Genomic DNA, 27,962 nt, shown 5'->3' with positions numbered 1-27,962 from the left:
GTTTGGACTTCCTGGTACAGTGTCTCTCGTGCGTTTGCGAGTGAGTGAGTGAGCTCAGCGAGAGAAAGAGGAGGGCGGGTGACTGCCGGCTGGTAATATTTTTAACATTGGCTTTCAAACCATTACTGAGTACATGTCCTACCTATAGCATGAACTAGAGCATGGATATCTGTTTATTTAACACACAAATCCCCAGTAGTCATACATCTGCTTAAGTGATCTAAGCGACTTCTGTCACACTGAGGTAAATATTCTGGTCGGTGGGATTCACACAAGGGACAAATCCAGATTACAGCTGAAGTTCGAGAACAAGTTTCCCATCATCACTGCTGAGTTTCTCTTATGCAGTATTACAGTGAGCGACCGGTGCTTTTGGACATAGCGGAGACTGAATTTGGTGTGCTTTATTAATCAAGGTAAGTGAGTTTGCGTGCCATTCATTTTAAAAGCACAATGTCAGTTTACGCTACGTGACGTATTTTGAATCCACACGTGTGTGTTTGTGGGTGTCAGAGTGCTGATAATATTTCGTAAAGATTGGTTTCTTGCTTATTTGGGATGTCCAATTGATGAACGAGTCTTATAATGCCAATGAATCGGTTGAAACGGTTCGCCAAATCGGACTGAACGATCTTTCCAGAATCAGACTAGACATTGCTGACAAATTAGCTAGTCAGACTTAAAACTATCAAAGCCGAGAAGCATTGATGATGAGAGCATAAAAGAGAGGCAACCGAGGATTAATTGATAGCGAAATACTCGGAACTAAAACAGAAATATTTAAATAAAAATATATGGCACACTCGTTTGTTGTAAAAACGCTATAAACGACCATGACTAACGTTACGCCATAATTTAAAATAACTTTTTTTTTTCTAACAAACGGTTCGAAGGAACTGATTCGCGGAAAAGAGTCGTACTCGATGTTTTCGCTTACTAGGCTTGTAAGCTCCCTACTTAGACAGCATTTTATGGCGGTATAGGCGCCTGGCAGCTCAACTGTGTTTTATGCACAGCAACTGTCAAGTGTTATGACCTCACCTGTTAATTTACTGCATGTTATCCATGAAATAACTTCCCTGACCTGTTCAGATCTTGATTCAAATGCATGATGGTTATACAAACAAACAATCCCCCATCTCCAAAAGCTTTATTATCAAACAATACTATAAGAGTGTATTGAGTAACATTTCAAGTGATTTGGGTGGCTTCAGACCACATTTTTTTTCCATGACTCAGATGGGATGACAAGAGGAGTTGAAGGAGACCAGCTGTTAATTATCTGTCATGCCAAACTAACCTCCCTCAGTCCAATTAACGTTAGATTGGGAATTCCACTGGGAATATACAACCCAGTACAGACATTTTATGTAAAATACGTGATTTTTTTTTTTTTACTATACTGTGTAGAGTGTGTAAATAAGAGAGTTTTTCTGTCACCTGTGAGGTTTGAGCAGCCCACCACTGATGACATGTTGAGGTCGGTGGCAGGTCATGTCCTCAAGTGTCCTCACTCACATCCCCCCTTCTGTGTCATTCCTGTTTCCATGTGTTGCAAAACCTAACGAAGATACGCCTGTCAAATTGAATGGATTGCTTGCAATGGGACCCTGTAGATTTTTGTTTATTGTGCAACATTGCATGCATGGTGTAACTAGTATAATTGACAACAATTAGGAGCTGACAGTTGCTTAGGCTTCTGGATGAATAATGCTATAAGCCGTTTTCCAAGAACTTTAACACATTTATTTAAAATGGTTGTGTTGCAAAAAACTTGTAAGACATCCCTGCAAGCCTAATTATCTCAGGGTTGTAATTGATACATGGTGACTAACTGTGCCAAATACTTTGGGATGGAGAATATTTTCAGAGCAGCGGGACTCTGGTTTTTGGTTGGAGGCCGGGAGACTTTCTACTTGAACAATTTTCCAGCTGTCCCCAGACAATTAAGTTTCTACGTCTGTCAGCTTTTCCATTGTGCAAGGAAACATAGGCTAGTCTAACTTTGTATTAGGCCGAAACATTTGCTTTATCCACTGTTGAGACTTCTTGTTTAGTCTGTTTCTTTATCTTCCAATTACTCCATTCGTCATGTTTATGAAGATGGTGAGATTGCGGAGGAATATTTGGTTCAGCGTGGGAGGGCTGTGCCTCATTGCTGGTCTGTCAACCAGACAGCTGTCAGTGTGTCCCAGAGAGAGCTCAGAGGGGATACACCTGTGTCTGAAATGCTCAGAACAGGAAGTTCTCAGGGTTAGCCAACCACATAAACTTTAAGCTGAAGCTGCATTCTGCACCTAATTGACTGTATTTGTTGTAGCATTAGATTTATATAAAGTTGAACTTAACCATATTTACTTTGCTGGTGTAGTTGTGAATGATACATTTGTCTTAGAATTCATTCATTCATCAGAATCTTCCGCCTCTTCAAGTCCCACACTACTTTTTGTTCTCGTTTAATATCCTGTTTTGGAAGTGCATGACATTAGTGAAGTAAAATGGGTTGCGAGCACCTTTCATGTTGACTTTAAACATTTAGTCTTTAGCTTTCTTTGTGTAATTGTGTGGTACACAGGAACAGAGTGGCGTTCGACTTGATGGCCTGTTTGTTTACATTATAAAGAGCTCAGCAAAGCAGGTTTTAATCTAGTTTTTTTGCTTTGAGAACTGGAGGGAGCAGAGGGTAAGAAAGAGACTGTGGACTTTTGTTGTAAATGTCTTTATGCCCTGTGGTGAGTCATGAGCTCATTGCAGGATCTGCAGTTTTTCTTAATTTAGCTGTGGCTTTTCCACGTCAAATTTCCCATCGAGGCCCTGCCCTTGGACTCCATTCTGCTCCATATCAAGGAGAAACGGCAATGCCCAGACCAAAAATATTTTTTTTTGGTACTATACAGCTCTAAAACTTGGTTTATTTTAATGGCATTTTATTTTAAACTATCGGTCAAAAGAACATTTTTTTTTATTATTATTAATTTTTTGAAAGAAATTTTGTCTCACTGTATCACTGTGTTTCCACAAAAAAATATTAAGCAGCACAATGTTTTTTATATTGTTAAGAAATGTTTCTAGAGCACTAAATCAACATCTGTAATTAGGGATTCACCGCTAAGAAAATTTTTCCCGATAACCGATATATTGGCCGATAAATCTAATTCTGTCCGGACCACTATCGTCAAATACGATTGGCAATTAGCATACAGTTTGGATTGGTCGTATGGGTCTGTTCTGAACGAGAACTTCCAGCCATCCATGCAGCCTAGCATGGATAAGAGCAGGGACAGCAGCAATAACCACCTTAGGGTAAACAGAACAGAACCAACATTGACAACATAATTAGAGAATTTTAGTCTGATTCAGCAGACTGATCTCATGAAATGGCGTATGTATGACACGGCAATTCGTATTTCCATTTTTGGCTTGCTATCATGTCTTTCAGCGTGTTTATGAACACCGTTGACACCGTTACATTACTGTATATGACCGAAACCAACCACGTCCCTAAACCTACCCGTCACTGGGTTAATACCATTTATGAGTCTTTCCCTACCATCCTAGGAAAAAAAATATCACTCCCCAGATGTAGATCTAGATTTTGCGGCGGACATTTACGGCGTGTGCATACACGCGGAATTACTCGGACATTTAACGGCGTGGACATATACACACAGATAGCTTAAAATGCGAATAGATAACAAGCCACTTGATTTGAAAGTGGCATTTATGTTTACGCAAAAGTCATGATGTCATGGTGCTATATTTCTATTCGACTTAAACATCAAAAGACCTCAAACTTTTGAACATTATTTAAAATTTTCTGACTTTTAGTGCATTAGATTTAGATCAAACATTCAAGTCAGTCAAACCTTTTCTCATCCGTCAAACATTTTTCTAATTTCTCATGTATTTAGCTAAATGGCTGTTATTTGAGATTGCAGATATGTTTACATTCTTATATTACTCATCGTGTGCTGACTGTGGATTTTAGGAGCTTAAGATCCTCGGTTTGCTGACACACATACTCAGACTACTGATTAACCTGACGTGTTAGATATTCTGTGATCCTTTCCCCTGGGATTACAGTCTTCCTTGATTGACAAGGGCAGACACTGGGGCTGGAGTTGAGGGATTATTGTAACATGAGCTGAGGTTACATTCCTTCTTCCAGAGGTGCACTTCGAGATGAGATTACAGCAGAGATTGCATCCTTTCACTGTGCCCCCATGTTATTTTACATTAGCTTGTCCGTGCCTGTTTGCATCCATTCATTGTTTCATCACACATGCTCCACAGACATGAACAAGGCAGGCGCTCTGCTCCTTGTTCCTTACTGAGCCTCAGTGACCTTTGTGACTCTAACCCACTGTAGATAAAACCATGGTGCCCTTAAAGCATGAGAACGAAACCCATTATGTGTTATCTTGTTCATGGTAGCATCCTTCACATTCTTACGTCGTCATGCTGTTAACCGCTCAGGATAAATCAAGTCTTAGATTTCAGCAATGGTCTTTATCAAATACCTTTGAAGTGAAAACTTTATGAGCTCCTTTCAGATCTCACCGTGATCGTGAGAAGTGAAAGGCATGGGTTAACCTTTAACCAGGCTCTCTCCTGCATGGAGATAAGTCATGCAATCCGGGCCAGGTGTGGCCTTACAGCCAGACCACAGAAATGTGCATATTGTGCCTGAACGTTCCAGAGTGGTTGACCATTTTAACTAAATGTATTGTCTCCATAGTGGTCATATTTGGAAATTCAAGGATGGATTCAGAAGCATAGACTGAAGTAAAGCTAAAAAAAAATATTATATAGTTGACTTGTACAGTTTTTAATGCGCTGAAACAGAATGAAATGAAGTTTCAAAGTTTTGATGTTATACGTTAGCTTTAGCACATTTATCCATTGTGAACGCACTACATGTGTGCAAAATATTACACACCTTGAGAAAAAGATTGAGTTAGTATTTACAGTTAGGGGGTGTCGTACTAGTTTTACTGGAGTTAGAAGAGTCACAATTCGGCTCTTGCACCCTATTATAGGGGGGCATATTTAGGAATTTTATCGCATGTTGGATTTTGGTGATATCGCAGTAGAGATAAAGGAAGTGTGTGAAACCTAGTCCTGGCATGTTTCAGAGCTTTCAACATCAGATTTAGATTCAGCATGCCTACTACACCTCATTAAAGCACCTCATTTCCCACACATGGCAGTTGCTTCCAGACGTGGAGTGACTCAGTTAAAAAAACAAGGAATTGACTATGTAAGACATGTAGTAATAAGCTCTTCCAGACAATGAAAGGTCTTTATGTGTATCCATTCACTGGAAAAGTATGGATGTATGATGTCATTAGAATTGGATCGGTTGTCATAGATACTGAGCACATCCACTTCAACAATTGTCTTTATATATGTTTTTACATTTTTAACCATGATCTAACTTTTAAATCAATGCTACCTTTTAAAAGCTTGGGGTCACTGAATTAAATGAATATTTACTTATTGATCAAGGATGCATTAAATTCATTAAAAGTGACCGTAAAGACATTTACAAATGATTTATATTTAAAATAAATGCTGTTCTTTTGAACTTTCTATTTATCAAAAAAAATAAATAAATAAATAAAAATCACAAGATTATCATGGTTTCCGGAATAAATCGTTTTTTACCGATGCAGATGTTAAAAACGATGCATCGCGATACAAATGCCAACTTGTATCCGATGCAACCTTATTTAAATCGATGCATCGCATTGTTAGCTTTTATGTCGATGCACCGATGCAAATCGGTGAATCTTACCATCCCTAATAAAAAGAGAATATTTCTTGAGCATCGAATCAGCACATTAGAATGATTTTTGAGTGATCATCTGACACTAAAGACTGGAGTAATGATGCTGAAAATTCATCTTCGCCATCACAGGAATATACATTTTAAAATATATAGAAATGAACAACAGTTCTTTTAAAATTTCTAAAATATTACCTACTACTGTATTTTTGATCAAATAAATGTAGCCTCGGTGAGCATAAAATACTTCTTTCAAAAACAACTGACCACAAACTCTTGAACAGTAGAGTTAGTATAAGATGCTAAAAAAGGTTTGTCTGGTGGAAAAATTAACACCTCCTGTTCCTGAGTACTTAAAATGCTGTAAAAAATAGACAAAATGACTAAAATGACATCCCTATTTTGAGTTTGTCTACATGAAGAGTTCAGATGCAAAATTTGCGAAATTTTCTTCTAGAATGATCATTTTTATCAAGCTTGTATATTTAAGTTCAGTGATTTCACTTAAATGGCAATGGTAATTACCTATTAATTGTTATTTAAGTGAAATTACTGAACTTAAATTTACAAGTTTGATAAAAATCATCATTAAATAAGAAAATTTCAAATGGCATTTAGAGGCTTTTGCATCTGAACTCTTCACATGTAGTCCCACTGGGTCAGCTGTAAGACTGGCAAAAGGTTATTTGTCCTTTTACACTTCCCTAAGGGAACCGCTGGTATCTCATAATTATGGCTGTAATGTGTGGAATGAATGGGTGTGGTGACTCTCTGGTCCCTGTGCACAAAACTGTCATGATTGTGCAGCAACTGAGTGTCTGGTCAGCAGCTGGCCGTCGTGCCAAATGATCTACGACTAGACGATGCACAGATACATTGTGTTCCTCACCCCATAACTTGCATTTGAGCAATGCAGGATAACGAAATGATGGTGTCATGCTCAGTCATACATACCCGAGATGTTGTAATAGGCCATCTTGTCTTTTCAGTGTTTTCCTTGTGGAGCAGAATATGGAATTGCAAACTTTTTTCCCTCCTGTTGTTAGGTTTCAATAAAGTTTCACAATGAAACCACTACAGTACATTCATAAAGTTATTTAATTTGTTGCATTTATTGAGGAAGTCATGCTTTCTCGGGTATCTAGTGGCCTAGTGACCTCTCGGCTTTCGCACCATTCAGAATGACTTTTAAATTCCTGAATTTGAATTAAATTTGTATCGATGTAACAAACAGGAGGATGCAGATTTCTAATGAAATGTAAGGAAGTTGATTTAAAAAATGTATCAATTGATTTATTCATTCAATCATTTTGTTTGGCCAAACAAAAGCCAGTTTGAATATTGCCTGATGGTCCTTGGCTCCAGTAGTGTAAGCAGCGCCGCAGTGCTTGAGAGAACTATTGAACTTTTAGTGAATAATTATTTTAAACACATTCCTTTGTGGGACACTTTGAGGAGAGAGGGGCAACTGTAGGCTGTCGGACTCTGAAATCCGCAACCGCTCTTTGGGTTTTGTTAGAAACAGTCTGAGTGTTGCAGATCCCCGAAGAAGCGGAAAACAGGAAGGTCCGTTATCTGTATTTTCAAGGATTGTTATGCAGTCCATTTCCAGTGGATGTGGTGTTGAAAATGAAATAGAAACATCTCTAATTGACCACTGACAGCTCAACTGCCTTGACTTGTCAGTAGAGGAAGAGATCTCAGATCATCACATCTTGACTCAACACTAAGAGAGCACACTACTAGGGATGCACAATATGGTACCATATATCGATTAGCAGCTAATATAAGAGGCTTTTACACTTATCATATTGGACTGTGTAGGATATTTAATTCTCGTTTTGCTTAGTTTTACATTTAGATTGGATTTTAATCTTGTTCTAAACACTAATAAATTTAGCAAACCTCAAAATGAATCTCCATTTTTCATACTGTATGTTAGGATGTCATGCCTTAATTTACTTTTTGCGTTTAAAAAAAATGATTTCAGTTTTGCAGTTTATTTTTCATTTATTTAAATAAAAACTAAGTGACTTTTAATACTTTCCTTACAGATTCTTATTGGCTGATGAAAACAGCTTGTTAGAGGCCAAAGAAAGAAAGAAAGGCAGAACTAGGTGGCGGTGTCATCACTGTTCCATCCTCTATCCGCTCAGTATTGCATAGAGACAGGAACCCTTGTGGGAACCCCCGTCCCACGCTTAGAAGCATAACCTGCCCTTATAAGGCATTGTGGGTATTCTAAGATCTCAGAGGAGGAGACTTAAGCATTGCCAACCCAGCTGCTATATGAAAGCAATGGGAGATCCAGCTGGCCCTAAGCAGCGCTGCTGTGCTGTGCTTCCAGACCAGTCCTGGAAAAAGGAAGGGCTGTTTGGGGGTTGGGTACTGGGCTTTTGCATGAGTAAGATGTTTGGAGTTCCTCTGACGAGTACAGTCTTGTCCACTCGTACCTCATTGCAACTTCTTTGGTGAGAAAAAATTAAGGCTGTGGTGAAGAAATGCTTTGTCCTTTCCTCTTCTCCTCCCTTATAACCGGTTGGCTGCTGCAGAAGTAGGCGCGTTTTGGTGGTTCCCACCCCTAATTGCGTTGCTCCACCCACTAGAGCAAATAAGAGAGCTAGATAAGTGTGATTGATTTTCACTAGAGATTTCTACCCTCATAGATCACTTCACCTCTGTTGGAAAGCCTTGATGGATTATTTTGTTATGAAAACCTCAAAGAAATGCCTGCTTTTGTTCTTGGTCGGCAAAGAATTTAACTTATATGATTCATAACTATACAATTATTTATTGTAAACAGTGTGGCTTAATGATATTATATATACAGTATATAAATTTATATATAAATATATGCATTGTATATATACGTATATATATATATATATATATATATGCATTGTATATATATATATATATATATATACAAATATTAAATATTATATATATATGAAAAACATAGCTGTATGTAAGTGGAAGAAATGTGTATCCTTTTGTATAAAGAACACTGAATCCATGGGTTTTCCAAATCATCTGAATGATTAATGTGCCATGGACATGAGCCCGGTTGGGTTTTGGAGAGGAACCTTCTTTCTTGTCCAGAAAACACATCATTTTAAAGCCTCCAGGTTGTCTGGAAATGTGTTCGTCCTGTTCAGTGGAGCAAGCTTACACCACCATGTGAGGTACTCTGACTCAAAAAGCCCAGATGAAGAAAGGATGAGAGGAAACGAAAGAAGCAAATGTAGCTGCGAGCTTCACTCTCAGTCAACTTACAACTTCCTGACGCACGTTGCCACAGTGACCTTGTTTAGTTAGATCACAACATTGATTTCTACATTCTGGTGAGACGCTATGGGTTTCCCCCGTCTTTACCTCTCACTCTCTCTTTCTCTTGTTGTCCCCATGCAGTCCTGTGCTGACTGTTTAACACCCACATTACATTCTTCTGTTCTGACATCACACACTATCAGCTTTCTCCCTGCGTTTTCTCCTCCAACATACACCTCCCTCCCTCATGTACAAACTTTCAAATATCATGTTTAATGGGCGTCCCCGTAGGTGGCTTTTTGGTTTACTTTCTTTGTATGAGTCTGCTTCCCCCTGTAGGTCTCATAAATGTAAAAAATTATTCCACTTTTTTTCTTTATTCGCTCACCGGCCCTCATGTCATTCCCATCCTCCATTTCCCATGATACTTTGGGCCTTTTCCCAGTATCAGGCTTTTCTCACCACTCCCATTCTTTGCTCAAGGCCCTGACACATTAGTAAACAAAGAAGGACTTATTGTCTTTGTTGGATTTTTTTTGCAACCATATTCTCAGGGATAGTCACAGTAAGGAAGGGACATTAAAGGGATGGTTCGCCCAAATGTGTCACCCTGATTCTTGAATAATGACTTAAATTAGGTCTCGATATAACACAAACCTATCATATGGCTACTTTTTTGGTGATTATTGTGTCTTATTTTGGAGCTTGAAAGTCCTCATTGATTGCAATTGCATGGAATTCTGTGTTCATGGAAGAGAGACATTTTTGGTAATTTTTGCGTGAACCATCCCTTTAAGTCATGGACAATGTGAAAAGTGAAAGCAAGATCATAATAAAGCAAAAAACAGCCTTCTTCAGGTGAAGAGTTGAAGAACACAGAGGACGTGTGTTTCTTATTCCAGTTAAACCCAACTAGGTTTAGAAGTTCATTCATTACACTCAGGATCTCCTCTTTACTTAACTTCATTGCTGGCCATATTGTTGAAGGATAGCACGGCAATAAACGTTTATAGCTTTGATCTTCTGCCCCTCTGTACCGTCTTCTGGCCGACACAACCGCTTCTACAAATAGACCTGTCCTAGTGTGAGAGTATAAATAGGCTTGTAACAGTAGGCGGAGAGAAGGAGGGAGGGGCAAAGAGAGAGAAAAAAGAAGTAAAGGAGGTGGGAACGGATTGAGCAAGTACAAAGAAGACCAAATATTTTCATAAGTCTCATTACACACAATTTGAATTAAAATGCCTCTCGCCCACATCATATGGTCCCGACCAGGATCCAATTTCAAATAAATGATGTGGACAGATGATTGTGGTCAGGGACAAAAGGGATTGAAAATGGATTTGTTTGTGCATGGGTTCCTGAGTGACTTAACTATGACTCATCTCTGAGAGGCCATCAGCAATGGGGGAAACATGTGCCAGGCTGCATGCACAGACTTCCCCATTTGAAAATAAAAAAGTCATGTATTTCAGGATTTGCATCATTAATTGCTGTCCTATTGTTCCGGAGTTTTTAAGAGGGTTTTTAGAAAACAATTGGTACACAATTTGCATTCTGTTTGTTTTAAATAGTATATAATATTAGAATTTGTGCATCCTATAAAAGTATCTTCAAGGTGGCGGATAATTTAGCCTAATAATTCTGTAGATCTTTGTTTGAAGTCTATCCATCCATGTATGAGTTTTATTGTTCACAACCCTGTTGGACAACAGTTTTGAAGTTACTGTTTAGTAAGAATGAATTTAGCTAGCTATAGCATAACATAAAAATGGAAACAATATTTGGTATTAATACGCATTTGTCTGATGTGGTAGTAGTATGTCACAATACTATAGAAAGCTGGACATTTTTGGGGGGGTTGGTAAATTTGATATATGTTTTAAAATAATGAATACTTTTATTAAGCAAGGATGTATTGAATGGATCAAAAGTGGTAGTAAAGACTTTTACATGTATACATTTTTTTTTAAATAAATAAATAAATGCTGTTTTTATATTTTATTAAATAGAAAAACAATGTATCTTGTTTTCCATAAAAATATTTGAATGATTTCTGAAGGATCATGTGACACTGAAGACGAGTAATGATGCTGAAAATTCAGCTTTTCATCATAGGAATAAACTACAGTTTAAAATATCATGGTAAAATAGAAAAAAGTTTTAAATTGTAATTAGTTAAATTGCAATATTAGTTCAAATAAAAGCAGCCTTGGTGAACATAAGAGACTTTTTTCAAAAACATTGAAAAAATCTTACCGACTATGTATTGTGTACTTATGCCATCTCAAGTGAAGGAAATACTTTAGCGTTGTGGGCTACAAGTATGCAAACTTAAATTACTCAAATGAGAAAATTCTGCGTGTGGAATGTGTTCTGTAGATTGAGTGATAAAGAGAGAGGAAGTGAAGGGCATTGACCCTGAAAGTGCCCTAAAATGCGTGTATAAGCGACAGGCATGCAGGGGAAAAAAGCCAGAGTTTCCATTGCTAATTTCCCACGGATGTAATTTGACCACTTTAAGGAATAGAATGACCCACATAACAAACAAAACCTCAGAGTGTTTGTTTCTCCGCCAAAACGCCATGTGAGGATGTGTGTGAGTCCTGCTTTTACAGTGACCTGAAGGAAGACTCTGAGTTCAGAGAGTCTGGCACACTCAGTCTGACACAGTGGTTGATGCTTTATGCCATCTCTTACAGGAAAAGGTCATTCAAAAATTAGCTGTTTATGTCGTTTCAAACCTGTATGACTTACTTTCTTAAGGAACACGAAAGAAGATATTTTACAGAATGTCCAAGTAGCTGTTTTGTGTACATAGTCAACAACTAAATGAAGTAATGTGAATAATAATAAATAAATAAACTGCCCCAATACACAAGCGCATAAATGATCCAATGCAGAACTTGTATTTTAATTTAATTTAATCATGTGTATTTAATGATTTTAAAATGTAAGCAAAAAATTTGTAATAATTATTACATTTATGATGTCTTTAATTGTAATGTTATATATTATTAAATTATATTTTGAGCAGTATATACATTTATGTATCATTCACATTTATTCATTCATTCATTGTTGTAGTTTTGATCCCACATTCCAGTCAAAATGGGGTAATAACAAGTGATTTTTTTCAGTATTATTTACAACAGGATCTGCGTTTTCATGGGTTTAATTTTTTTTAATAACAGATGCATCAAATGGTAAAAAAAATGAACTCAATTCTTAAGTCAACAAATTTGCGACAACCTAACTTAATGTAACATTTTTGACAAGGTGAACATGTCACTCTGAGTAACGTGGAATTTATTTAAGCCACAGAATAAACTTCACTCCGTAAAGTATAATGAACTACGCAAAAAGCATTTTGAACATCTCCAGCACGTTTTATAATTACCTAAAAATCAAACATTGTTCACTCCTCGCGCACGTTATCACATCCGTCAAAAGCTTAGGCTGGCAGTTAATCGGCATCAATCACTTCACTGAATACTTGCAGGCTAAGAACGTATTACCTTATGATCCATCTGTTTTCAAATCCACATCATTTGGACAGCACGACATCGATGTCTGTCAAAAAAGGATGGACACAATACACGGGAGTATTTGTGAGAAACAGATGTCCAGGGAGAACATGCACACGACCGGATGTTTTGGCTACATTATCGCTTTCCGAGAAGTGGGTGAAAATGGCTGCTTGAGTGGCTTCAACATGCTTACTGTCAGAGATGACAAAGTACGTAATGCAAAATGCACGCAAGTATAAATTTGTTCTTCATTCGCTGAAATTTAATTGGACTGATCAGGGAACTGAGTGAAATACTTAATGCTGAAGAGAATAAACACCAATCCAATTGAAAAAAAAAAAATCACTGGGAAAGTGAACATTGTTCAACATGGGTTGGTTTTGACATTTGTGGCATTTTTTTATTTTTATAGAATGTAGTTTCAGCACCAAAATAGATTAAGTGCCTTAGAAGATTTAGCCAATTATCAAAGTTTAGGGCTGGGCAACGATTAATCACGATTAATCGCATCCAAAATAAAAGTTTTTTTTTACATAATATATGTGTGTGTGTGTGTAGTGTGTATAATTATTTAGCATATATAAATACACACACATGCATGTATATATTTAAGAAATATTATCATGAATATACTGTGTATATATATATATATATATATATATATATATATATTAATATTTTAAATTAATAACACATTTTTCTTAAATATACATGCACGTGTGTGAATTTTTATATACATAGTAATTATACATAGTACACACACATGTATTATGTAAACAAAAACGTTTATTTCGGATGCGATTAATCGGGATTAATCGTTGCCCCGCCCTATCAAAGTTTGATAAAATGTTCATTTTCCAATAAAAGGTGATACATTTTTAGATGATTTTTTACATTTAGCAGATTTTGACTCATATATGCCTTTGTTGTATGGAAGTGGGATGTGAAAAAAGTTTTACTTTTTCATTTTTCATTTCAAAAACAACTGTTGCTTTAAGTTCTGTCTATCTCTTCTTTATCAGTAGAGCTTTGCACTATCATATTTGGCTCAGGTCTACAGTAAGGTGGAGCGCTAACGAATTGCCTTATTGCCCGATATTAAGGATGGCCTTAAGACAGCTTGTAAGATGGATCAAAGTAACCCGGTTCAGACAGTGGGTTGATTTATAAACCGCTGTTTATTTATCATGTTCCTTAGACAACCATTGAAATCCATTGACTGCAGCCACTCGTCATAAATTCATAAAGTTTTTGCATGCTTAGCAGATCGAGAGCAAATATAATGTCCAGTGATATAATTGTGCCTGCTCTTCTTACACGCTGAACCTGTAATGTTAATGTTCCCAGAGAGAAAGAGAGAGCGGCTCACACCGTCTGGAAAATATTACTTAGATTCCTGCAGGCGGGGTCTCTGATTATGTTGGCATAAGTAAGTGGGAAAGGGAGCGAGTGCGAATGAGAGATTGATAGGACCGAAAGAATAGGGGAGGATTTATATGAAACACAGTGTGCAATGCTGCATTCCTATATTTTGCAACTTAAATTAAATCCTGCTTCCCCGCGCACAGTTATGTCATTTGGAGTGTCCAGTAGAGGGCGCTGCTTTGTTTATGGTCAGTGGAAGTGACCTTGGTTAAGGTTTTACCTGAGTGCTGTCTTGTGTGTGTGTGGACTGAACAGGTGGTGTGTTGTGTTCTTACTGGGTGGAGAGGAGAAAATGGGGTGTGTCTTTGTACATTAACCCTTTTCCCTCCATAAAACAAAAGTGCTGATGCATAGCCGTTTTTTTTTTTCAGTCTCAAGAGAGCTTTCGTAAGACTTTGACAATTTTTCTAGCCGAATACAAATAATTTTCTTGGTTTTATCCTTCATTTTATCAGTACTATCTCTTTCTTTATCTATTTATCTCACAGCAACAATAGCCATAAATTATATGTGTTAAAGTGGTATGCCTGTGAGTGACATCAGGTTATAAACTAAAAGTTAAGCACCGTAAGAGATTGTGGTCTGTGCACTGTGTTTGCAAGAGACTGTGTTTTTCTTTCTCGGGCAACTGAGCCACGTTTGAGCACATTAATTACCTCCTTGACGGATCCTATCTGAAATCTGCCTCTGATTTGCTTCAGCATGCACTTGGGCGGCATGGACGGAGAGAGGAGGAGGAAAATTCACTTGGGAAAATCACTAGCTGCATTTCATCCAACATGCAATGCTAGGTACAGAGCTTTCCCCAGTTCCAAAAACCAGCATGAGACGACATGTTTTCCTATATTATTTCGTTCACGTTTTGTGTGTAATATTTTCTTAAAGAGGCACAGGATGGTTTTTGAGGGCAGGCACATGCAGGGCTAGTACAGGGGAGCTGGAAAGTTTTAGCTTTCACTGAAAATCCCATTGCAGGAGGACAGAGCAAATGAGTCGAGGAAGGCAGAGAGGTGGAGTGTGTCACTTTTCAGAAGGACTGATTTGTGCCTTCGTAGGCAGCGAGGGGTAGAGAGGGTGGGAGGGAGTGAGAGAGAGAGACTAAGGGAAGGAGAGGAAAGTTAAAGCTGAAGAAATGGCAGCTGGGACGCTCCCACACATGGTGCAGACAAAGTTAAAATAACAAACTCTGTACACTTTCTCAAGTGAGAGCCGCTGTTTTGGAAATACTAATAATTCATACCCTTACAGCAACAAGCTAGGACGAACGGGAAGATGAAGTATCGAGGCATGGTAAGAACCACAGCATGCTCCATACTAAACAAAAGCAGCTGGGAGATTTCTGCAATGTCAGTGAGGGTCTTATGAAAGTGAAATATGTGGTTCTGGTCCAATTCATTTTGTGTTTAGAATATGTAATGGTTTGCTGCATGGCTGGAATGCAAATATGACACATAAGGAATCATGTATGTATCTATCTATCCATCTAAGTGGTAATGTACACACTCACACATAGACACACATATACAAATGTACATATATGTGTATAGTGTGTGTGAGACAGTAAACAGTTTTACAAATTTGTTATAATAATTTATAGCACCTGGGGGTTAGTTATTTCACTAAAATTCAAGTATTTTTTTCTTTTTAATAACAGACTGATCTCATGAAATGCTGTATGTATGATACGCCAATTCGTATTTTCATTTTTGGCATGCTATCAACACGCATAAACGCTTTTCAGCGTGTTTATGAACACCGTTGACTTAACGTTCCATTCCTGTATACATAAATATATGACCTACCCCAACCCCGTCCCTAAACCTACCCGTCACTGGGGTTAATACCATTTATGAGTCTTCCCCTACCATCCTAGGAAAAAACGTATCGCTCCCCAGATGTAGATCTACATTTTGCTTCGTTTCGCTCGGACATTTAACGGCGTGTACATACACGCGGAATCACTCGGACATTTAACGGCGTAGACATACACACGGATAGCTCAAAATGCGTATAGATAACACGCCACTTGACTTGAAAGTGGCGTGTATGTTTACGCAAAAGTCATGATGTCATGTTGATAATAAGTAATTTTTTGAATGTGTTATCCATTGACTAGGTTGTACATTAAAGAAGACTGACAACGTGGGCATGAATATCGACTGATCTCTAGTCTCAGTCATAGTGAAATAGTGATTTAAATAGAGAAAATCACTTTTGAGTTTTGTTGGTCCTTTCAGGTGCTTATCCTATCTTGGGACCTTCTTTCATGCTGAACACTGTGACAACCAGTATCTATGTTCACGCCATAGTGTCGTCTCTCAGTGAAGCAATCTCTGGCTTTGAACCAGCAGCAGTCACTGTTAAATTCCAGGCTAGAGCGAGAGTGAGCGAGATAAAGAAACTGGCGTCTGTCATCGAGCCATTCCACCCTACTACATTTCCTCCTGTCTGTGTCATCCACGACCTTCCTCTGAAACCCCACAAAAACTTCAATAACAAGCACTTGAGACCGTCATCGTTTAATCTTTCACTCATTCAATGTCATGATACGCTACGCGTGTCATTTGCTGCAAAGCATCATTTCATATTCAAATAAACACACCTTGCGGTCGGCAGTACTTTAGATGTGCACATTTTGTTGTAGGCAAATAAGTGCAGATGGATGATGAATGTCTGACATGAGATTTATGGTATCTGGTGCAGTTTCATATGAGATTCCATTGAATTGCTAAACAGCTGCACTACTCAGGAAGATCCAAACCTTAGGAAGAGGAAATTAAGTTTGCATAGTGACATGTTGCTCTGAGTGACCTTGGAGAAATGAAATGGTTAGTCTTATTTAGATATTTAGGAAGGCCGTAGCTTTGCATCTATATATGATTGTGTAAATGCTGTAAGAATTAAACTAGCCGGAAATACTGTGACGGCCCTTTAAGCAGTTTACAGTTCTCCCGAGTCATGCTCTTCAAATGCCCTCTGGACATGAATGCCTTGCATTGTCCGGCAGGCTGAAATGAAGGATAACCGGTCACTTTATCTTTTCCTAGTCAAAAAGTATGTTAGTGAGTTTCGCATGTGGAGGGGGTGCATATGATGCAAGACTCTTCACCTGTTTGGACAGAGCAGTCACACCTGTCTGTCAACTTTCCCCCTTGAGTTTGACAGCCACCAGCGGACTTTCCCTCGACACAAGGACAGCCATCGACTCAGCACACTGGCGTGAATTACAATGCCACCCATGGAATTTCTCACCATCAGGGTGGTGGTAATTAGATGAGCATTGTAAGACGTCTTCTGTGAAGATTTGTTGCTGAATATGGCTTGATTAAAGGATAATATAATATGATGTGCGGAAAGGCACATGTTGGGGTTTCTGCAGATTTTGATTGTTTAAAGCACTCTCAGTTTCATGGCAAAGAAGAAGCTCTTTATTGTTGACATGCAAAACAGGGGCAAAAAAAGTTGCTTTACATTTGGAGAAGTGCTAAATATGTTTTCCCCCTCTGACCAGCTGCATTAATCTAATCTGCAGGAGTCTGATCTTTTTGCACTTTCCAAAAAACAAAAAAAGCAAAATAAACAAGCAAGAAACCCCACACTCCTCCTCACACTTATTATCATTGGTTTTAATATTTTGGGAAGCCTCTTTGATTTAAGAGTGGTTTTTTTTAAAAAATATGGGCACCTCTGGCCCTTGCGTACATTTTAGTAAATTGACTTTCCTAAAAGATTTCATATTCTGACCAGTTTATTCTAAAATCAATCTGTCAATTTTGTCCTTTTTTTTCTGAAGTATCATACAAATTTCCACTAGTGTAATTTCTTTGTATTTAACAGCTTTAGTTGTGGAAATTACATTTTAACTCAAAGGGATACTCCCCTTTTTTGAGAAATAGGCTCATTTTACGAATCCCCCAGAGTTATACAGTTGTGTTTTACCGTTTTCTAAACCATTCAGCCGATTTTCTGATATTTAGAAAAATATCAGTAACCAGACAGTTTCTGGTCTCATTGTCAATGAGACCAGAAACTGTCTGGTTATTGATATTCTTCTAAATATCAGAAAATCGGCTGAATGCATTAATGGTAAAACTCAACTGTTTAACTCTGGGGGAGTTGTAAAATGAGCCTATTTCTCAAAAAAGGGGAGTATCCCTTTAAACTACTAATTTGGCAGTTATACTTGTGTATTGGGGTAAAGTTGTTTTCATACAAGAAATCATTTTTATACAATAAATATTGAATTAAATAATTATTAATAATAAAATAAACACAAAAAGATGACTCTTTTGTAGTTTTAATATTCTGCTTGGACAATAATGTGGCCATACTTGGAAAAAACACCTTTATGAATCTATCATTGTTTTTAATGTAGCTGTGCCCCTCTACAAAATTCTGTGTGTCTCCACCCCTTGTTCTTTCCTGCTGCCAACCAGAAGAGGAAAGAAGAGCGAGGTAACAAGTGAGCCAGATGACTCAATCAGGATGGAAACAGTTGGTAACCTCAAATGCTTGAAATCATAAGCAAGCAGACAAGATTTACTTTGCGCCAGTCTTCACCATTCCCGGTGAAAAGGGGAGGAGCACATGACTTTGCTCTGGATATCTAGGAATGTGCCCTTTATCCACTGCCTTCATTAATTATGAACAACACATTCTCCTCTTGTTCATCGACCAGGACTTGTAAACTGGTCTGAATCACTGACTTACCCTTAGAGAAATTAAATATTGGAGTGTTTGACTTGCTCGTTCACTCTTTTAAAAAAATCGATCTTTGTAATCATAGCTCTGGTCCCTATCAGTCTTCTCCCCCAATGTCTTCTTGCAATGTGAGAAGTGCTGACGAAGGCAGATTGACTCGGCATATCTCCCTGCACAGCTCTGCTTACAAGAACTGAGCAAATCGGTAGGATTTTGGAAGGTCACGCAAAAGGCAATTATTGTTTGATTCTTCCAAATCCTTTTGTTAGCACAAATCTCTCCCTTCTTGTTATTTATTTTTTAAAGAAGGTTAGAGTGAAATGGAGTGAATCATTTGCCCACAGTCATTATTTTTTAAAATCAGCATTTGGAAAAATTGAGCACATGGCAAAGGATTGTAGCTTGTAGACCAGCAAGCATGGGGAAGGGGACCAGGGGTGGGAGCAGGAAATCAAATCCATAAAGAAGGACAATGGCGTAATGACGCCTGTTTCTTGAGAAAGTAGCTTAGGAAGGAGACTTGGTGGGACAAGAGTCTGCCTTCTGGTTATAGCATATTTATTGGTGTAGATTAATGTTTGGATTCATTTATGTTGGGTTTTGGCAGCTCAAAGCGATTCTACATCTGATGTCCAGATAACTAAGGGTGCTCCGATCAGGATTTTGGGGGCCGATGTCAGTGGAAACAATATTGGCTGATACGATCACCGATACCGATCACCGAAATATATAACACTATTCTTAACAACAGTATTTTAAGTATAAAAAAATAAGAGATGAGAAACTATCATGAATTTATAACTCTTTATTTATTGGCAAGAAACATGTGCAAAACATTCCATTCCCTGAGGTTATTAGGAACAGCTTAGAGCCTGACAAATATAGCAGTGAAATAAACAATAAAAATAAAAAAACAAAACAGTCTTTATCAACAGAAAGTACCAAATGTAAAACAACACTGCATAGTCTTCACTGTATACATTAAATGTATACCTACCTAAAGGATTATTAGGAACACCTGTTCAATTTCTCATTAATGCAGTTATCTAATCAACCAATCACATGGCAGTTGCTTCAATGCATATAGGAGTGTGGTCCTGGTCAAGACAATCTCCTGAACTCAAAACCGAATGTCAGAATGGGATAGAAAGGTGATTTAAGCAATTTTTAGCGTGGCATGGCTGTTTGTGCCAGATGGGCCGGTCTGAGTATTTCACAATCTGCTCCGTTACTGGGATTTTCACGCACAACCATTTCTAAGGTTTACAAAGACCCTAGAATTTTTTACCTTTAGAGACCCTTCAGACATTTTTTTGCCTGGTCATCAGACCAGCCAAAAAAATGCTGCCTGGTCTGATGAGTCTCGATTTCTGTTGAGACATTCAGATGGTAGAGTCAGAATTTGGCGTAAACAGAATGAGAACATGGATCCATCATGCCTTGTTACCACTGTGCTGGCTGCTGGTGGTGGTGTAATGGTGTGGGGGATGTTTTCTTGGCACACTTTAGGCCCCTTAGTGCCAATTGGCCATCGGTTAAATGCCACGACCTACCTGAGCATTGTTTCTGACCATGTCCATCCCTTTATGGCCACCATGAACCCATCCTCTGATGGCTACTTCCAGCAGGATGATGGACCATGTCATAAAGCTTGAATCATTTCAAATTGGTTTCTTGAACATGACAATGAGTTCACTGTACTAAAATGGCCCCCAAAGTCACCAGATCTCAACCCAATAGAGCATCTTTGGGATGTGGTAGAACGGGAGCTTCGTGCCCTGGACGTGCATCCCACAAATCTCCATCAACTGCAAGATGCTTTCCTATCAATATGGGCCAACATTTCTAAAGAATGCTTTCAGCACTTTGTTGAATAAATGCCACGTAGAATTAAGGCAGTTCTTAAGGCGAAAGGGGTGTTCCTAATAATCCTATAGGTGAGTGTAGATGAATCATACTAAATCTACTAAAGAGCAATGAGTGATTTTCTTTGTCTTTTATTGTTTGATTAACATTAATTACACAGACGGCAGCAGGAATATTAGGCTGCTGTCACTTTGAGAATGATTCATTGCACAGATCCAATACACACAACACACATGTGACTTTTTTTTCTCAACTGTTGTGTTTGTTCACTTAAGACATAACAGGCGGCGTTAAGGCAAATACTCATCAAGCTGGGCATTTTGCCATTTTCTGTTTAAGCTTAAATTTATGGGCTCATGTTTCTCTCTCATTCGGCACAAATCTAGATGTTTCCATGGTTGTGATGTAACATAGCTAACCTATTATTTCTTTTGTAAACAAAGCTTTGGGCTGGACATATTATTCTTGAGTTGACCAGCTGATGATATCATCGTCTGTCTAACCAGCATGTTTAGTTTTGATTATGACTTCACCACCAATTATTATCTGTCTGTTCTGTGTCACTGCAATAGAATATACAGACAAATAACAAAGACACACAAAGTAGATGTGATTAAGACAAGATTAATTATGTTGTATGTTCACTGCACACATTATTCTAATTTGTTTTTCAAATATGATCGTTGGGAATTGTTTGAATGATTTGTTTGAATCGAATATACACTACTACATTTGAGCCAGTAAAATAACCTCCTAGCAACCATCCAGATCACCCTAGCAACCGTATAGCTATGAACTATTCTCTCTGAACTCCTTGACACTGCAATATTTTGTCTTCATTTGTCCAGGTTTTATCCTGAAAGATGAATTACACTTGAATTTTGATCTGGATCTGATTGAAATGCAGTGGTTTGTGTTTAATTGGTGAAGACTGGATTCCATGTGGGTTGTTTGCAGATTGCATGAAACCAGATTTGAGCTGGAAATTCAAAGTTTGCAAAGCTGTGTCAGACTTTCAGAGTTGATGCTGCTCTGTTGGGGCATTCAGCAAGCTGACGGATTGGGAATGAAGTCACTTCCTGGCACTACACTTGTCGACTGTTCCCGCTCGGCTGTTATGTTTTTCTTACTGCTTGTTTTTTCCCACCGTTAGCCTCCCTCTCTTTTGGTTCTGTTGTAGTTGTTGTACATCACCTTAATTAAAGTGCTTTCTCAGGTGTGCTGTATCTATCTCTCTCTGTCTCTCCCTCTAGGGGATGGCCGCTGCTGTGTCAATAGCAAAACAACAGCCGTGGCAGCTGGTGCATTCACACAATGTGACTGTGTGTATTTCAATGCATAATCATGCATTTGTTCATCTGAGGGTGTGTGAGTGGGTGTAAGTGCTCTTTTCTGTTTCAAGCTAGGAAGTGTCACCCATAGTCCTCTTTGATCAGGATTACAGACATCAGATGACAAGTGACCTGCTAGGAATTAGTACATTTTTGTGTCCTACTAATTTATGCCTGAGCTAAAGAGCATCTCTGGACAAGCACCGACAGCTTAGGTTTTATCGACACCATGGATTTTTCAAATTTTGGCGATCTAATGCGTAAAACCCAGGCCTCCATTGCGGAGAAAGGTTTTCACTTTAAAGATACAGATGTGGTAATAGATGTGAGTATGATTGTGTTTCTGTTTTCACAGCACACTTGAATTTGGGTGGTGTTTGCAGTGATGTAGTCACAGTTGTGGTTTAAGTGTGAAAATTTATGGTTTAGAGCTTCTTGTTTCTTTGTAAAGGTAATGTTATCAAGTTAATGATGGAGAAAACAGCCTTGTTGTACCCTTTTAAATAGTCCTGTGGTGGTGCCATGGAGCGATGATGGGATCAGATGGTAATGCTGTGACAGGTGTACCATGATACTTATGATGATTGCAGGATTAATAGGTTATGCAACAGTGTTTATATGGTACTTCAAATAATACCTTGTTGAGATGAGTAATTTTTTGGCCAATGCACTGAATGGCTGATTTTAAAATCCAATGCTTTTATGTCTACATGCATGAAAAAAAGTTTTGCTAAAGATTACAGATTTTAACAGTGTTTTTAAATTCTTAGTTAAATTTGGTAAATGAGCATGAAAGATTAGTGATCTTATATTGACCTTATATTTTAAAATGTAATTTATTCCTGTAATGCAAAGCTGAATTTTCAGCACAATTTCTCCAGTCTTCAGTGTTACATGATCCTTCAGAAATCATTCTATTATGCTGATTTGCTGCTCAAGAAATACTGCAGCTGCAAGAAAAAAAAAAAAGTTTTCTCACAAAAAAACATAAAATAGTGGATTGGGATTGGGAAGTATATTGTGATTGGCAAAACATTTGGTAACTAAACATAATTTTATTAAGTTTAGTGACAACACAATGTTTACATGGTGCAATCACTGGTATGCTACTGTTTTTATTATTGCTTGACACAAATTTTTCAGTTCAATTCTTGTGATTTGATTCTGATCTTGATTCAATATCGATTCAATATTCACCCTTATCGATCGATTTTATTACATTTAGTTAAATTGAACTGTATCTTTCAAATTACCTATTGATCATTCATGTTTATTTCCTATTAACTAGTAGTAAAGAGTAAAAGATGATCGGTTCATGTGCCGGTTGAACTGAGATCTGTCAGCGATCTGTCACGTCACATTTACAAGTGCAAAAACAGTGTTTATTGTTTGCATTTCGTAATTAAATTGACCGAATCTGAGAGCTGAGAATTTTTCATATCAATAGTAACCTTCTCTGTCTTGTCTGTCGGTGTCAGTGTCCTCTTTGCATTCACGATTTTTCTCTGCGTGAGAAAATGGATGTCGTGAGAGCGTGTAAAAAGTGACAATTGCGCGAATCTTACAGTATATTTGTGAAAGTTGGCAGCCCTGCAGATTCGGTTTGTACATTTTTTTTTTTTTCGGCGGGTGTACTTATGCTGCTGCAGTCTTGTTCATTTGCCATGTTGTTCGTGTAACTCGGAGAACTACGGGAGCCCAGAGGGGAGCATCGGCGGATGTTAAAGAGAAAACCGAATTTCATTCAAACAAGTCAACGTAAACTAGACATTCGAGTTAATCGATAAAATCGATTTATTCTAAACTCTAAAAAAGATTCATGGTATTACTGTGGTACCTTATTAAAAAAGTCATAGTAGTGCTTCCTGGTACTTTTTAGTGTTTTAGAGTATTAACTTTAACCTGATATTATGCTCGACACAAATCCATTAATGGTGACATCTTGTTTACAATGGCATGTGTGGTTCAGTGAGAAATACCTAATTCAAATGCTTTAAATTAAAAGCTTTATTAAGCTGGGTTTCAAATCAGCTGAAGTCTGTGTGTGATATGAAATGGGAGGGGTTATGAGGGAGTGGTTGAGTGTATTCTCAAGGCTCTCAGAGGGCCTTGGCATGCTATGTGTTGCAGTGTTTATATATCACCTCGCGCTGCTCTGTGTCTAGAGGCTGCAAGTGTGATTCTGTATCTCAAATCTGCTCTTTCTCCATCAGGCTGTGGGCAGTGACGGAATCCGGGTCATGATGGAGAGCGCCCTGACAGCCAGGGACCGGGTGGGCGTGCAGGACTTTGTCCTGCTGGAGAACCACACCAGCGAGGTGGCGTTCATCGAGAACCTCCGCAAGCGCTTCAAGGAGAACCTTATTTATGTAAGAGCTGTTGTTGCTGTTCTATTCACCCTTAAAGCTCAAAGCCCGGAGTATTGATGTGACCCCTTTTGTTTATCTTTCTCCAACAGACATACATTGGCTCAGTGCTGGTGTCAGTGAACCCCTACAAAGAGCTGGAGATTTACACTAAACAGCATATGGAACGATACAGGGGCGTCAATTTCTATGAAGTCTCACCTCACATGTAAGGCATCAGAAAGAAGTCATTATTACCCACTGTTCTGCTCTCTTCTATTGTGTAGAGTAGGCCAATGGGAAGGCTAATGGTTTTAATGGTTTTTATTTGCTAAATAGGGACTACAACAGTTGTCCAATTCATCAACCATGTGAACTCACATCCTTGTGGTAGTTGTTCTTATTTAGGAACCTGTTTAAAAAAAAGCTTGGTGTGACTGTGTATGATATATATTGTAGAGCCAAACACGAAAATGAATGTTATTTAATAATAAAACAGGATTAATAGGATTTATGATCTTGACATATTCCCTATACAGTTATGCCGTGGGTGATAATGCGTACCGCTCCATGCGGACTGAGAGACGGGACCAGTGCATCCTCATCTCAGGTGAGAGTGGTGCTGGAAAGACAGAAGCCTCCAAGAAGGTTCTGCAGTACTACGCCTTCACCTGCCCTGCCAGTGAGCACGTGCAGACCGTCAAAGATCGCCTGCTACAATCCAACCCTGTGCTGGAGGTAAACATGTACACAGCACATCTAAACTAACATGTTTCATTATGACGTACAATTTTACTAATCTCCAAATGCCAGCGTATAGTGGTGAGACCAGTACGTGCTGTAATTGTTGCCCTGGACTGCTGTCATAGCGGAAAATGCTCTGAATGACTCTCAGTGATGCCAAGGAAAAGAGCAGAGTTTATTCTGAGCAGTTTGTTTTCCTGGTTTCAGTAGAAATCTCTCCAGTAATTATACGCCACTGTTATTATCTGTGTGATAAGACTGGGGCATACATGAAGGACGTCTAAAAATGGAAAGGCCAACGGAAGCCGCGCAGACTGCCGTTCTGCCAGATGTTTCGCAGATGTGGTGCTTCCCTGTAAAATAGCAGTGTGTGTGGATCCAGTAGTGTGTGTATAAGCGCACTAATGAAGTTTTTCTGTAGATATGCTGTACTGAATTGTTATGTTCATCATTTTTCCTTCACACATTCTTTATTTTCCTTTTAATAACTCTTCTCTCAGGCTTTTGGAAATGCAAAAACTTTACGAAATGACAATTCCAGTCGCTTTGGGAAATACATGGACATTCAATTTGACTTCAAGGTGAGTTTGATCATTTGTTAAACAATATTAATGTTGTTACATGATCATCAAGCAAAGCTCACATCTCAATTGCTATGATCCACCTTATGTCGATACATCTTTACCCCTACAATTTTCTTCTTGGCTTGGGGATTTGGCTGCATCCATCTGTGTGTTTACCTGCTTGTGTTTGTGTGAAATTATGCGTGCTTGCATGCGTGTCAGAAACCCGGTATTATCCCCTCTGCTTCTCCCTTTGGGTGTCCCCGTTGGCAGGGTGCTCCAGTAGGGGGTCACATCCTCAATTACCTGCTGGAGAAATCACGCGTCGTACACCAGAGCCATGGCGAGAGAAACTTCCACATCTTCTATCAGCTCATTGAAGGAGGAGAGGAAGATCTCCTGAGGAGGCTGGGCCTGGAGAAGAACGCCCAACAGTACCAGTATCTGGTGAAGGTGAGAGATAGACCTCACACACGTGTTATGGTTACAGCAGATGACCAAGTCTGGGATGGAAAGACAGCTGTACATTTAAGGAAAAGCTGTGGCTTAGTAGTTAGCACACATGCTTCAGACACATTGGGTCATGTTGGTAAAGTAAAGATGCTGGTTAAAATCTGATGTTGTGTCTTGCTCCCATTTCTATGTCTCTGTCAGTTGTCCCTCCATTAAGTATGAAAAGCTTGTTTCCACATCAGAGTTAAAAATATGAGAAGATTTTTAGCGATAACTTTAAGACAACATAAAGAGAGCCTTACTGTGAGCTACAAGGTTTTTCATTGATAGTATTTGCTTCTGTTGAAGCTGTTAACCTGCATTATTTTAAGAAATAACGTTAAAAATTTTTTAAATTAATTGTGTTTAACAGCAGAATTCATAGTGAAAAACTACATTGCCCATGATGTTGTAACGAAAATGAGTTGATACAAGAAAAACATGCCAAAAGATCTTATTATTACACAATAATGCAAATTACCTAATCGAGTTGGTCAAAATACTTAAATATTTTAATATATATGCATATTTTGAAATAACCAATAAATAAATATATTTGATTATGCGGTTCACAATACTTAATGGGACTGTCGTTTTCCTTCAGTCACCGGTATTACTGGTGTTGTCATATGTCGATTAACCAGTGGGGAAAAATCCTCACAGTCACATCCCTAGTATCAACATAACATCGAGGATATTATTTTATTTTATTTGTCGTTATTACTATCTCAGTTGCAAGAATTTCTTGCTTTTACTACTTTATTTTCCACAATTGCGACTATTTAAAAAAACATGATTCATATTTCACATTGTGACTTTGTCGTATTGCAAACGTTATCTCAGAATTACTCTTTTTTTTCTTTTCTTTTTTTTTTACTCTTAGGTGGAAACAGGCTTTCATTATCAATAAAATTGTGAATAAAGCCCACCAAAAATTTCCAGCTCAGTTTACCACATATATTTATGTTGGAACTGTGTATGAGTATTCATCATAAATGGCATCATACATTTTCCCACAAGTATGCAGGAATGTCCCTTCCTCTCGTTCCCCTGGTGTTAGAGAAAGTCAAGAGGAGCCCCTCCTCCCTTGGTTTCCTCTGTTGTGCTGAGTGAGTGTGTGTATGTTTTCAGGGCAACTGTCCCAAAGTGAGCTCCATAAATGACCGCAATGACTGGAAGATGGTGAGGAAAGCCCTCAGCGTCATTGGCTTCACTGATGATGAAGTGGAGGTATGACCGACCAATCACAATACACAGACACTATGAACTATAAGTCAATGTTCTTCTCCTAGAAACCGAAAGTTCTTCCTCTTTATTTTTCATCACATTCACACCCGTCTCTTTCCCCACAGGAGCTTCTGAACATTATTGCCAGTGTACTACACTTGGGGAATGTCCAGTATGGAGGAGAGGACAGTGGTAGTGCCTATATCACTACAGAAACACAGATTAAATACTTAGCCAGGGTAATAGGACAGTTTATTTATATCACTGGGCTATGACCACATGTGCATGACCTTTTGTCTGTGTTAAAACCTCCATGTCAGGGGGTTGTTTTTGACTGTGCTTGTGTGTGTATTTGTGATATTGCAGTTGTTAGGTGTGGACGGCACTGTTCTTAAAGAGGCTCTTACGCATAAAAAGATCATTGCCAAAGGAGAAGAGGTATGTTCCCAATCATTTAGAGTGAAAATATTGATTTTTCATTTTGCTAAGACAAACATCAATATTTCCACTGACTGAGCATAATAGCTGTACATCTTAACACTTACACTTGGACATGCGATTTTTCGAAACTTGTTTAAGGAGAGGTGTGATATTACTCTTGAATCATTAATCATACTAATGATTTTTGACTGGCAGTTGATTGATTTTCATAGATGTACAGTACATTATGTTAGGGTTCTGAG

At 38.3% G+C, this 27,962-nt stretch overlaps 1 protein-coding gene across 5 annotated transcripts in view; it reads left to right on the top strand.

Moving 5' to 3' along the window:
- myo1cb (myosin Ic, paralog b) overlaps positions 1–27,962 on the top strand; it is a 42,036-nt gene that overhangs the window by 3,135 nt on the left and 10,939 nt on the right. Inside the window, exons 1-10 of one of the 5 annotated variants that reach the window (XM_089121193.1) lie at positions 103–244; positions 349–416; positions 24,122–24,277; positions 24,367–24,482; positions 24,793–24,991; positions 25,498–25,578; positions 25,834–26,013; positions 27,184–27,282; positions 27,405–27,518; positions 27,646–27,717. In XM_089121193.1, coding sequence (XP_088977319.1) covers positions 24,149–24,277; positions 24,367–24,482; positions 24,793–24,991; positions 25,498–25,578; positions 25,834–26,013; positions 27,184–27,282; positions 27,405–27,518; positions 27,646–27,717 — 990 coding nt within the window. In that variant the 5' untranslated portion in view covers positions 103–244; positions 349–416; positions 24,122–24,148. Of the gene's footprint in view, positions 1–100; positions 417–15,110; positions 15,301–22,122; positions 22,234–24,121; positions 24,278–24,366; positions 24,483–24,792; positions 24,992–25,497; positions 25,579–25,833; positions 26,014–27,183; positions 27,283–27,404; positions 27,519–27,645; positions 27,718–27,962 lie in introns of those variants that run through there. The other 4 variants (XM_039662422.2, XM_039662413.2, XM_089121191.1 and 1 more) reach the window with 4 other exon arrangements.

The sequence above is a fragment of the Pimephales promelas genome, chromosome 16 (assembly GCF_988280905.1).
Source record: "Pimephales promelas chromosome 16, fPimPro1.hap1.1, whole genome shotgun sequence".
Classification (NCBI taxonomy): Eukaryota; Metazoa; Chordata; class Actinopteri; order Cypriniformes; family Leuciscidae; genus Pimephales; species Pimephales promelas.
Note: the sequence above shows the minus strand (reverse complement) of the source record. Positions and strands in the feature narration are given on the sequence as shown.